The sequence below is a fragment of the Vipera berus genome (assembly GCF_964194415.1).
Source record: "Vipera berus genome assembly, chromosome: 13".
NCBI lineage: Eukaryota > Metazoa > Chordata > Lepidosauria > Squamata > Viperidae > Vipera > Vipera berus.
The window spans coordinates 400,562-412,542 of record NC_138216.1 but is presented as its reverse complement, the minus strand read 5'-3'; the positions used below and the strand labels follow the sequence as shown (position 1 = coordinate 412,542).

The 11,981-nt window shown below is 56.1% G+C and overlaps 2 protein-coding genes across 7 annotated transcripts; one reads left to right on the top strand and one right to left on the bottom strand.

Annotated features, from left to right (window-relative positions):
* Positions 1 to 1,216: 1,216 nt before the first annotated feature.
* Positions 1,217 to 4,496, top strand: LOC308673894 (phospholipase A2-like; the record flags this gene model as incomplete). The annotated part of the gene is made up of 5 exons (XM_081337940.1): positions 1,217 to 1,352; positions 2,150 to 2,224; positions 2,462 to 2,621; positions 3,707 to 3,813; positions 3,931 to 4,496. 5 exons carry the CDS (start codon positions 1,217 to 1,219, stop codon positions 4,077 to 4,079), a joined length of 627 nt encoding a protein of 208 aa, XP_081194066.1. The 3' UTR covers positions 4,080 to 4,496.
* Positions 4,497 to 4,674: 178 nt separating this feature from the next.
* Positions 4,675 to 11,551, bottom strand: BFAR (bifunctional apoptosis regulator). Of its 6 annotated transcripts, none has more exons than XR_014027765.1 (9): positions 11,040 to 11,473; positions 8,388 to 8,690; positions 7,686 to 7,887; positions 7,041 to 7,210; positions 6,621 to 6,765; positions 6,225 to 6,398; positions 5,927 to 6,129; positions 5,050 to 5,518; positions 4,675 to 4,828 (listed from the first exon to the last, which is right to left on the bottom strand). XR_014027765.1 is itself a non-coding variant. In XM_081338003.1 (8 exons), the coding sequence occupies exons 2-8, from the start codon at positions 8,633 to 8,635 to the stop codon at positions 5,326 to 5,328; spliced, it is 1,335 nt and encodes a 444-aa protein (XP_081194129.1). In that variant the 5' UTR covers positions 8,636 to 8,690; positions 11,484 to 11,551; the 3' UTR covers positions 4,841 to 5,325. The 6 variants fall into 6 exon arrangements, 3 of the variants coding, with proteins under 3 accessions (XP_081194129.1, XP_081194127.1, XP_081194128.1); XR_014027766.1 differs by having other exon boundaries at positions 4,675 to 4,801; XR_014027767.1 differs by having other exon boundaries at positions 4,675 to 4,801; positions 5,220 to 5,518.
* Positions 11,552 to 11,981: the final 430 nt, after the last annotated feature.

Sequence of the window (11,981 nt, the reverse complement as noted above, 5' to 3'; positions counted from 1 at the left end):
GGGGGGGACACAGTGCCCCCCCATGAAAGGGGCTGTCATCGTAATTTCTTGTCTTTCTTTGCAAAGAGGCCATGAGACAAAGCGCATCATCCACCATTAGGTTAAATAGCAAGTTAAAAGGGTGAGAGAGAACTTTAGCTGGCTGGAAGAAGGCCTCCTCCTAGGGAGCAGGAAAGCAGCGGGATCCTAGAGGGCCTGGGGGGGCGTGCCAAGGGCAGGCTGGAGGAAGGAAGACGTGGGGGGGGGGCGAGCCAGCCCCACCTGATTGTCCAACCAGTCCATCCTGCTTTGGTGCTGCTGGTCAGACACGATAAGGTGACCCCAAAGAATGGGCTCAACTCCCCCTTTCTGAAGAGAGAAGCTGAGCCTGGGATTTATAAGCCCTGCCACAGCAGGAAGGGTCCAGCCAAGGGGCAGGTGACCTTTGGGGAGACCAGGTGCAGGAAGTCCAAGGCCATGCGGGACTGGGTGCTGGGAGTGTGGAATTCATTTTGCAGCAGGTGATTTGCACACACACACACCACTTTCTTTTACCCAGAGAAAGCAGGAAGAGGGGCTGCCGGGCCCTCAGGCTGCTTGTGCTGCTGGGCGTCTTCAGCCACAATCACTTTGAAAGCCAGAGTGAGTGACAAGAATGCCAGGGAGTGCTTGTGCCAGGAACACCCACAATGCTCACCACCCGTGTTATCTAGAACAAACTGAGTCTTAATTAGAGACAAGGGCACCTGGTCAGGGAGACAGGTGGCCTTTCTCCCTCATTCACCGCACTCTGGCTGTCCTTGAGCTCTTTCATTTTTAGACGGGCGTGGGGGGTGGGGAGAGAGCTTTCCAAGGGAACCCAATCCTGCCCGCCCTTCGGCTCCCACGGAAAGGCCCGGCCGGCCATTAGCTGAACCCCACCGCGAGGCGCGGGACCCCCAAGCCAGGGCAGGCGACTTTCTCGCTCCCCACCACCGGGAGCCCGGGAATCCCAGCTCTGGGCGGGCGGGCGGGGGAGGAGAGTCGGGGGCGAGCGCTCGCGGGGCCCTTCAGGTGGGGCTGGGGGCTCCCCCGCCCCTCGCTCCGGCTTGCCACGCTCGCCCCTCTCTCGCGCGCGCGGCGGGCCCGGCAGTTGCGCAGGGACGCCCGCGAACAGTCTCGCGGCGACGCCGGCAGGAGCTCCGGAGGGCCCGAGCTGTGTGGCGCGTGCGGGGCGGGCGCGTGGGCGGAGAAGGGGATGGAGACCGGCGGGAGGCGGCGGCGGCGGCGGCAGAAGCGCAACGCCCGGCCGGCCGGGGAGAAGCAGAGGTTCCCGCGGCGGCGCCTGAACTGGACGGACGGGCAGAGCGCGGGACCGGTCGTCTCCCCGGATTGTCGCTGATGGCCCCGCCGCCGCCGCCGCCGCCGCCGCCGCCGCCGCCGCCGCCGCCGCTGCTGCTGCTGCTGCTGCTGGGGCTGGTGCGGAGCGGTGAGTTGGCGGCGAGCCCTCTTTCCTCGCGGGGTGCCCTCCCCGGGGCCGCTGGCGAGGGACCTTGGGCTTGTATGAACGCGTTCGTGGGATGAATTCAGAGCGTGGGTTAATTCGGTAACCAGGTTAAGGGGAGTCTGGAGGGCGCCGAGTTCCCTTTCCCTGCACTGATCTCGCTGGATGCTACTTAGTGGAGCAAAGAAACTGGGAGCACCCTTCACATAATTGGGGGGGGCATTTCCAGGCACAGCTTAAGGGTGTGACGACCTGCCCAAACGGAGATCCCAGAGAAAGGGACCCTGCCGCTTTTCAAGGGGCATGTTGGGGGAATTGCCTTGGACTCCTCTCTGTGATGGGCAGGTGTCATTTGAGGTATTGGGGTTCCTATGGATTTGCAAGATTGGTGTCAGCCTGTGAGGTAGACCAGACAGGAAACACCACCAGAGGATCTATTTCTACTTTATCCTAATATAAATCGACAGGATCTTTTCTCCCATCACCCCTGGCCCCCTTGCAGGCTGCACCCGGCCTTCCCAGGGAGGTGGCTCCCCTTTTTGTGCTGTTTACCTGATGCCGTAAATGTAAAGCAAAGAGGGAGATGGGAAGAGGCTGTTACAGCGTGAAGGCTGATGGCAGAGGGTTTCTGTTAGTGCCCCAGGAAGCTGGGGGTGTTTGAACCCCAGCAACCCACCTTTAAAACAGCCCTGGGCGTCTCTTGGGACCTCTGCTGCTGCTGCTGCTACCGGAGGTGGGGCTCCTTGGGGATCAGAGCTTTGGGTGGGTCCTGCTTTGGGGCACCTCCATGAACGAGAGGCTCTCGTGTGTGCATCTTCTTCCCTTGCCTTTCAAGTGGGTTGCTGGGGGCCGCTAGGCAGATTTATTGGAATTGTCCCCCCCCACCCCACTTAACCAGGAGCAGAATCAGATGGGAATGACAGCAGAGGACAGGCAAGACCGCCCCCCCTGCCCCAAAGCTGCCCTCCTGATGCTGCTTTTTTTCCTCCTGCATGTCAGGATGCCCTTTGGGCAAAGCCCCTTCTCGGCCCCGCAGAGGAATCCTCCAGTTGGCCGGGATGATCCAGTGCACCACGGGGCGAACTCCCCTGGCCTACATTCGCTACGGATGTTACTGCGGCTGGGGAGGCCGTGGCTGGCCCAAGGACCAAGTCGACTGGTAAGTGCTCCCGTCGGCCTCTTGCCCCATGGCCGGCGAGAGCTCCCGCTGGGCACCAAGCAACCTCCCTCCCGTCTGCTTCCTAGGCTTGGAATCCTGAGGCAGAGGAACTGGGGGTTTCCTTCCTGGGAAGCTGGATTAAAAAGAGAAACTGCCAGATGCCTTTGCTTTTAAGATATCCTGGATGGGCACAGCTGGAGGGATTCTGGGAAGTGGCTGAGCTCACGCCTGCATCTGAAAGTGCAAACGTGGAAGGCACACCATCCTGAGAAGGCCCAGGCGATGCCAAGCCACCCTCCTTACACCACATCCTGCCATCGCTGTAAACTCAGAATAGAAGCTGCCCCAAAGAGTCATATTTAGCTGTAGTGTATTTTAAGCACTTGGAAACGCATGTTCTTTTGCTTCCACTAGTTTGGCAGAATGAGACCTTTGCTTCAGTTGCGAAGGTCAAGTCCAGCCATTTTGGCCAGGAAACATGTTTTCCTTTGTTCATATTTTACCCCACATCCTGGCTGATGTGGGCCAGCTGCCCAGCTTCATTTTTAAAGGCAGGGGTAGAGGCAAGCTGGGCACCGATGTCACATCAAATTAAGCTGCCACAGCACCATCACCTCGCGTAGAACTAGGGGCTTTGGATGGCCTCTGGGCACTCCTCCTGGCCAGCTGCCCTAATGGACTCCCGGGACTGGCCCTTGAACGGGATGCCTCCAAATCCAGCTCAACTATAAATTATTCAGGATTATTGGGGGAAACTAAAATGAAGTCGAAAGTGATAGCACTGGGCCATTGGGGAAACAGCCCTCCTGGGCTTTCTGCACAGAAGCTGCTTCAGGTGAGAGGACGCAACATGAGGAAGGAGCAGCTCTCCTGGAGGCCCGGAGCTCCAACTGTCCAAAAGAGCAATAATTAATTCTTTACCCACACCATCTATCTACATTATAGGTATAAAAATGATCACCCACCTGAGTAAGCACCGTGACCTTTTGCAGGAAGCACAGTGCCCCCCCCCAAACAGGCTGAGAGGGGTTGGGGGAGGGGGTTCACCTGAGCTTGGCTCAGCGGGTCTCCTCTGGTTCTGCCAGGTGCTGCTTTAAGCATGACTGTTGCTATGGAAGAGCCGAGGAGGACAGCTGCACCCCCAAGACGTGGTGGTACCCCTGGGAGTGCCAGGACGGCAAAGCCAAGTGTGGTGAGTTGCTTCTTGGCAGGACAGGCCGGAGCCTCCACCCTTCCAGCCCACTTGGAAAGCTTCGTGTGGCAACTCCTCCTGTGGCTTCAGTGCTTGTTGGTCTCTTTCCTTTTGCAGACGACATCGAAGACAAGTGCCAAAAGATGGCTTGTGAGTGCGACCACAGCGCAGCCAAGTGCCTGGCAAAAGCCCCCTACAACGTGACCTATTTGTTCTGGCCAGACACCCAGTGTGGAGAGAAGGGCCCCACCTGCCCAGACGACTGACGCTCCCTTGCATGGCTTCTCTGCTTGTCCGCCTTCCGATTCAGGACCTGAACGGCTACTCCCCCTCGGAGGGCCCGGCCTCGTCCTGCTGCACTGGGAGAGTCTGCAGGCAGCGCTGAGGTCTCACTTCCAGGATGTCACCCAGCGCAAGCCCAACTCCTTTGGGATGCAAAATTTTGCACTAGCGAGTAATGGCGTGTGGGAATGAGACTGGGCAGAGGCAGCCAGGGATGGTCAGAGAAAAGGCAACTTAGCCCTCAGCAGGAAAGTGGGGGGAGCAAGAGGGTTAGAAGAGCCCTTTCCTAGTTTTGTGGTTGTAACGGAGAAGGAGATAGGAGAGAAATTTTAGGACTTACAAGATTGGTGTCAGCCACAGGGGGTAGACCAGAAAGGAAAGACAACCAGATGGACCGTTTCTACTTTATTGTAAAGCTTTACATTAACAGAATCTTGCAAGTCTGAAAGTCCAAATCTCTCCCCATCTCCTTCACAGCCCAAGAAGCTTGGGAGGGGCTTTCTGACCTTCTTCCGCCTCCCCTGGTCATTCCCACATTCCATTACTGTACAGAAAGAAAGAGCACCCAGGGCGGCCAGGGAGGGCATAGAGCAGAGCTGGTTTAATGAGCATAGCAAGGTTCAACTCCCGTCATCGCAGCCTGGACATTGATGGTCACCAGGCAGCCATGAGACCAGCCATTGTTCAGTCCCGCCTACCTCACAATCTAAACAAGAAAGGGAAGGAGGGAATACTGGGTGAAAAGACAAATATTGCTGCTTTTAGAAAATATTATTTAATTTGTAAAAATGTTCTATGCAAATTTAAAGATCATGTTAATACAAATGCAGAGTCAAATTTCATTCATAGGGACATCACATTTAACATAAAGATCGTTTTAGTTTCACCAGAGATTTAACACAAAGCAACACAGAGGAAATTTAGACACACAGATAAACCAATTCACCTACTTACACGCAAGGTATCCTTTCCCAAAGAGTTTGCAACCCTGCTTCAGTCGGCTCAAAGTAAGAGTTTGGATTACGCAAACATTTCATCTTCTCTGCTCCAAGGAGAAAGTGCCTCTTGCTCCTGAAAAGAAAGTGGGGCACGCAAAGAGCTGCAAAACTAGACTGTCCAGTTACCCATGGAGGAAGTATCAGCTGATTTAGAAGTGCAGAAGGACGGAGCTGATCCCTCGGCATCCTGCCCCAGACGATGGAGGGTCCGGCCGTCCCAAGGCCAGAGCCCTCACAGCACTTGGGTTTCCAGCCGACGGACTTCCTTCACTACAAGGTCAATATTAATGATCGGGTTGAAGTACAAAGCCCAGTAAAAGAGGCAATTGCAGGCAAACTGGGGAATGACTGGCCAGAAAATGGCCATCAGGAATCCCTGGGTTGACATTTTCCAGAAGTGGCTCCACATCCGGTAGGGAATTCTCCTGAAAAGAAGGAGGGGAAGAGAGAGAACGGTTAACATCTGGGCTTGGCAGCTTTTAGATTCACCCCGACGATGTCCCGGGTCTTTTACAGGCCCTGCTTGTCCTTGCAGTAGTGGCCAGACCAGACATACCGGGCTATCCCGAGACGGAAAGGAGGGTGGGGATGAGCTTGAAAGGAAACGAACGGCATGAACACCGAGCCCCGGGGGGGGACTTTTTGCGAAGGGCAGAGCCTAAAGATGGACAGTTTTCAAGTAGGTCCCTCTGAGCCAGCTGCCTCTGTGCTAGAGCAGGAAAAAACTAGGAAAGTCTTTCTTTGAGATGGACCAATGTAACTGTGGCCAATAATTTAAGTCTGTCCTTAAGAAGACACACACACCCCACCCAGGAGGGAGGCAAGGGACTCACTTCAGCTCCCGCCTCGACCAGAGCCGCCAGAAGGAGAGCAGCTCCAGCACGGAGAGCAGCATGGCATTCACGATGATGAAGCGGGAGGTCCAATAATGGACCTCCAGCCAGTCCCAAGCAAACTCGGCAAGCAGCTGATAGGGCAGAAAAGCAAACTTCACCAGGAATTCCCGCCACTGTTTCCACACCGGGTCCTTGTGGTCCTGCAGAGACAGAAGACGAGCAACAGCTGGAGGCGCAGACACCCCTTGCTTCTTGCCAGGGTCAAAGGCCAAACTGCCCGGGACTCCACACTTACGTGCAGTTTTGCAATAACGTCTGCAAGCTCCTTGTCCTCCGGCACCGGGCAGACGGTGTGGATGAAGGGCAGGAAGGTGTTGCTGTAATCCGACAGGTACAAGTAGAGCAGGGTGAGCCGAGGGGAGCTCTTCAAGGCGTAGAGCAGGAACAGCGATTTTCCAGGCTGCACCGCCTGCAAGGCCAGGGATATTTGTGGACAAAATGGCCAGGGGCTTTGCTCCGCCACCGGCCGGGCTCCCCCAGGCACGATGCTGCTTGCTAGGCCTGGGACGTGAGATGTGGGAGAAGACCCCCTCTAGGCCCCATCAGCCAGGAGGGTGAAGAGGCCAGGGCCGCTGGCCTTGGGTTTTCATCCTCTGGATCAGAACGGTCTGAGCGGCTCCACTTGACTCACTTTGTACTCCCAGAGGTTCTGTGGCGGCTTCAGCCCCCGCATCTTCACCCGCTCGAGTTCCATTGTGATGGCTTTTCTGTGGCTGCTGTTCTCCACCTGGTAAGGAGCCTGTCTGAGTTCTTCATCGGTCAGTGTCAGAAGCAGCCTGCAAGATGAACCATTCAGGCCCGGCTCCAGCACTGCAAAGCCCCAAAGTCTCCATGGAGACTTTTAAGAAGTCATAGACATTTTCACCCAGAGCAAAATGAAACTCTAAAGGGAGCTGAAATCCTTGGCCAGGCAGCAGCCAATCGCCTACGACTCCCAAGCAGGCCATGAACATCATACGTTTGTCCCCATTTGCACGTCCCCGGAGAATGACAGGCAAGGCTTTGTGTTCAAATCCTCCCATCTTCCCTCTGCCCAAACATTCTGACTCACCGTCCATTCACCCTCTCCTGCAGGAACCTCTCCTTGTAGAGGGACGTCCAAGGCCCCAGCTGCCCAAGCCAGTGGGCCACCTCCTCTGCCGTCCATTTGGCGACAGGCTTGTGGACCAACAGGCCGTCCTCTGACTCCCGGCTGCTCCAGTGGTAGCCCAGCAAAACCACCTAAGAGACCAATCGAGAGCATCTGAGGCTGGGCCGGGGAGGGGCTGTGGGTGCTTAAAGCAACTACAATAAGCATCATGTTCAAAGTCTGATCTAGACAAGCCATCCATGCTTGCGGCAAGCAACTTTAAATTATAGCTTAATGTCTTAGGAACACTGTTTTCAATAAGCCACATGTGGCCAGTTCTCTGGGATAAGGCGGCACAAGAGGCCAGCCAACCACAGCCACTGCCCTTCAGCCTCGCTTCCTGAGCGCCAAAGAGAAAGTGGCAGCAACGGGGGCATAGCTCTTAGAAACTGGGCGGGCAGCCAAGCCCACTCCCTGGTTTCCATGCAGGCAGTCAGAGAACCGCACCAGAAGCTCAGCCCCCCTTGCAGAGCCTGCTCGGCTGCACTGCTGAAATGGTGCCCTGCAAAGCCTCCCCTCGCCCCCGTCGTGGCAGTGCTTGTGAAAAATGTCCTCGGGGAGCCGTACCGCCACGCAGGTCAACGCGGTCAGGACACCGGAGAAAAAGCCTCCTCCGGGCGGGTTCACCCTCCCGGCACTGGGGGCTGCCGTGAGCTGGTCGCTCCCATACTTCTGAAAAGCAGCCAGACTTTGCGTTGCCTCGTGGTTTTGCAAGATGTCGTCTTTGCGCTGCTCAATGGCAGCCGGGAACAACTTTTCAACAGCATTCCTGGAAGGGAAAAAACTCCTTGAGCCGACTTTGCTGGTCACGAGCCAGCTTGTTAATTTCTGGAAAAGCCTTTTCTAACTTGCAGTGAGAGACACGTCTAGAGCATCCCCTGACTCAGGCCTGCCCAAATCCTTCAACAGGAATCACTTGCTGGTTCTCCCAGTAATCTTTGTTTGGCTCTGCCCACCTTGCAGTCGGCTGGGGAAGGAAGACCCGTCTGCTTTTGGAGGAAGCAATGCAACGTCAGGCTTGCTTCTTACCAAGGCCGCACCCTGCTAAGAGGAGCAGAGGTAACTAGGCCAAAGGAAAGCATTCAGTCACTCCCTCCTGATGTGCCCCAAGGCGCAGTTGGGGAGGCACCAAGGCTCCTGGCCAGGGCAGAGAAACGAGCCCCAGGGCAGCTCGCCTCCCCCCAGGCGCTCGCCTCTGGACGTCTTGGGACCACTGCTTGGTTCTCAGCCTGGCAACTGGGGTGGGCGAAGCTGGCAGGCAATGGTCACCTGAGGAGGATGTTGACCTTTGGGAACCCTTCCCATTTTTCCCGGCACTCCGGACACTCGTTCTTCTTGGAAGACGTCCACCATAATGCCAGGCAGTGCCGGCAGAAGCTGTGCCCGCAGTTCAAGGTGGTGGGGTTGATGAGAATGTCATAGCAGCAGTGGCAGGAGAACTCGCTGACGGAGACCCGCCGGCTGATCCCTGGAGCATCCAGCCTCTCTGCTGGCAAAGGAAGGCCCTCCTCCTCCATGTCTGTGGCTGACAAGAGACGGCAGCGGCCTCACATTCTCCAGCCCCGAGGGCAACTGGAAGATGGCAAAAGAGGCCCCTTTAGTTTCTACACGTCTCAGAGACAGGAATTGTTTGTCTCATGCAAAAATTCTTAGCAGCTCCTGAAATGCTTTCTAGATTATAAAGGCTCAAGTTAATAAGGACCATCATTTGTGGCAATTTTGATTCATTTTACATTTTGACTATTACCAGTTTTGTCTTCCTTCTAAGTAGAAATGGAAAAATATCAATTAACTATGCAACATAAGCATTATAACACATGAACAACATTATAACACTGTTCCTGGAGGAAGTGGATTATCTGGACCCCTACTAATCGGGTTTTAGGCCCGGGTACAGCACGGAGACAGCATTGGTCATGCTGGTGAATGATCTCTGGCGGGCTCGGGACAGGGGTTGTTCCTCTGTCCTAGTCCTATTAGACCTCTCAGCGGCTTTTGATACCATCGACCATGGTACCTTACTGCGGCACCTCAGGGGGTTGGGAGTGGGTGGCACTGTTTTACGGTGGTTCTCCTCCTACCTCCTGGGTCGTTCGCAGTTGGTGTTGGCAGGGGGGCAGAGGTCGGCCTTGAGGCCTCTCGTTTGTGGAGTCCCTCGGGGTCGGTCCTCTCACCCCTCCTGTTCAACATCTATATGAAGCCGCTGGGTGAGATCATTTGTGGTTTTGGGGTAGGGTATCATCAGTATGCTGATGATACCCAACTTTTTATTTCCACCCCAAATCAACCCAGTGATGCCCTCGCTGTGATGTCCCGGTGCCTGGAGGCGGTGAGGGTCTGGATGGGGAGGAACAGGCTTCGTCTTAATCCTGACAAGACCGAGTGGCTGTACATACCGGCATCTCGGGTTACCCAGTTTATTCCATCTTTAACTATGGGGGGTAAGGTGTTACCCCCCGCCCCGTAGATAGGGCTCACAACTTGGGTGTCCTCCTTGATTCACAGCTCAGTTTAGAAGATCATATATAGGAGCTGTGACCAGGGGGGCTTTTGCCCAGGTTCGCCTGGTGCGCCAGTTGTGGCCCTATTTGGACCGAGATGCCCTACGTACAGTCACTCATGCGCTCGTGACCTCTCGGATTGACTACTGCAATGCTCTCTACATGGAGCTGCCCTTGAGGTCCACTCGGAGGCTCCAACTGGTGCAGAATGCAGCCGCGCAAGTGGTGATGGGGGTCTCCCGATACTCCCATATAACACCTCTGCTCCGCAAGCTGCATTGGCTTCCAGTTGTCCTCCGGGTGAGATTCATGGTGCTGGTGATGACCTATAAAGCCCTAAATGGCATGGGTCTGGATTATTTACGGGAGCACCTTCTGCCGGTGTTAACTTCCCATCATCCTGTGCGCTCCCACAGAGAGGGCCTCCTCAGGGTGCCCTCGGTCAAGGAATGCCGACTGGCGGCCCCCAGGGGGAGAGCATTCTCTGTGGGCGCGCCTGTCCTCTGGAACCAGCTCCCTGTTGAGCTCCAGATGGCTCCCGACCTTCGCTCCTTTCGCCACGACCTGAAAACTTGGTTATTTGAGCTTGCCGTCCTGGACTGAGGGATTGGAATTTTAAATTTTTAGAATGTGATTTATTTGTTGGGGCTAATTTAATTTAATTTAATTTAATTTTAACTTTGTATATTGTGTTTTAACTGCCCTGTACACCGCCCCGAGTCTTTCAGGAGAAGGGCGGTATATAAATCCAATAAAATAAATAAATAAATAAATAAACAATGTCCCCATAGTACTGTGTCTTACGCACATCTAGATTTTTAAGTGGGTCAAACAGGTGGTTTGATTTAAACCAACAAGATAAAAAAAACAAAGTGAGGATATTGCTAATACCCTGAGCGTGTAAAGAAAAGGTGGAATTGCTTTGTAATAAATCCCCAATTCTGACCATCATTAAACACGTGGCTGTTTTTCTTACTGAAGTGCTACTCTGTGTTGCTACTTCAGTGCAAATCAGCCTCTGAAAGTAGCTCCTCTCAATCTGCAATCAGTTATTTATCCTCACCTTAGCAAAGCAGACTATTGAGAACAGAATTCCTTTCGAACAGAGAAACTGACCTCAAAGAGAAGCTGGGTTTGACTCTTTTTCCTACAAAGCAGAATTAAAGCAAAGCTCCTTTCTCACCCACCCTGGCTCACCTGGAACAGGAGAGAATATTCGGGTCCTGCAGCATTTCAGGAGGGAAGTGGGAAAGAATTGCCCTCGTTTGTTGTCGAGGCAGAGAGAAAATTCTATTTTGTTTATGCTGGAGCATTGTAACACACACACACACACACACAAGCATGGAAGGCTTTGCCGGAGCAGCGGCCGTGGAGGAAGCGGGCAGGCACTCTAGGGCTTCATAAAGCGTTTTTTACTTACTCTGCAGCGGGAACAAGAACCACCATCTAGGTATTCATTGAAGGAGCCTCCCGCTTCAGAGGCAGTCTACACCTCCCCCGGCTTGCAGCCCCCTCCGCCCGGGACGATGACCACTCGGACCCGCCGCTCGGCCTGAGGGCAGCTGCTCCCGCCCGCAAGGCGGGAAAGCCCTTCCGCACCGCAGGACCCCCCTGGCAGGCGGCCCGGGGCGATCCGGGCTGCTGGGCACCCGGCGTTGCGGGAAGAAGGGGGGGCAGTCCGGAGGGAGCCTCCGGAGGCAGGGGCAGTCTACCTGGGGATGCCAGCGGTGGGGGAGGGAGGGGCGCAGCGACGCGAAGCCACGGGGCCGGGGCAAATTGGCGTCGAGAACACCGAGAACGGCCGCTGCCCCACCACCAGCCGCCGCCAGGAGGGCGACGAAACCCCGGGGCGCCGCTCACTCACCGGGGGCCGCGGAGCCCCTCTGACAGCCACTTCCGGCCGCGCATGCGTGCCGCCGTGCCGTCTGAACCGGGAGCGCGCCTGCGCGAAAGGGGGCGCTCTGCCGAACGCGGACCCGCCACAGTGCCCCCTGCCGCTCATTCCTGTGCGGCGGGGCGAGGGGCGGGCGAGGAAGAGCTGCTAACAGCCCTGCGAGGTAGTCCAGCCTCAGAAGGGCCGCGGCTGCCCACCAGGGGCGTCTTTCGGGGCGGCGTCTGGCGCTTGCGCCACGGAGAGGAGTCTTTCCGCCGCTTTCCTCCCTGCGGACAGCTGCCTCCTGCGGCCCGGGGGTCTTTCCTGGGATGGGGTGTCCCCCGCCCCGTCCGAACCGACTCGTTCCGCCTGTCTCCTGCCCGCCCCCAACAGCCCTCGGCGCGTCGCAGCACCGCGTGGCCTCCCGTCCTGTCCCCGCGGGCTGGGATCGCGCTCCCTCTGCCCCTCCCTCCCCCCTCCCTCCCGCGG

What these genes read in the sequence shown, in the direction of transcription:
- BFAR (XM_081338003.1), bottom strand. Translation starts at nt 8,635, where the DNA reads ATGGAGGAGGAGGGCCTTCCTTTGCCAGCAGAGAGGCTGGATGCTCCA. An exon ending in CAGGAGAGGGTGAATGGACG is followed by an intron (nt 6,766 to 7,040) that starts GTGAGTCAGAAT and finishes TTCATCTTGCAG; the next exon opens with GCTGCTTCTGACACTGACCG. An exon ending in ACGTTATTGCAAAACTGCAC is followed by an intron (nt 6,130 to 6,224) that starts GTAAGTGTGGAG and finishes CTGTCTCTGCAG; the next exon opens with GACCACAAGGACCCGGTGTG.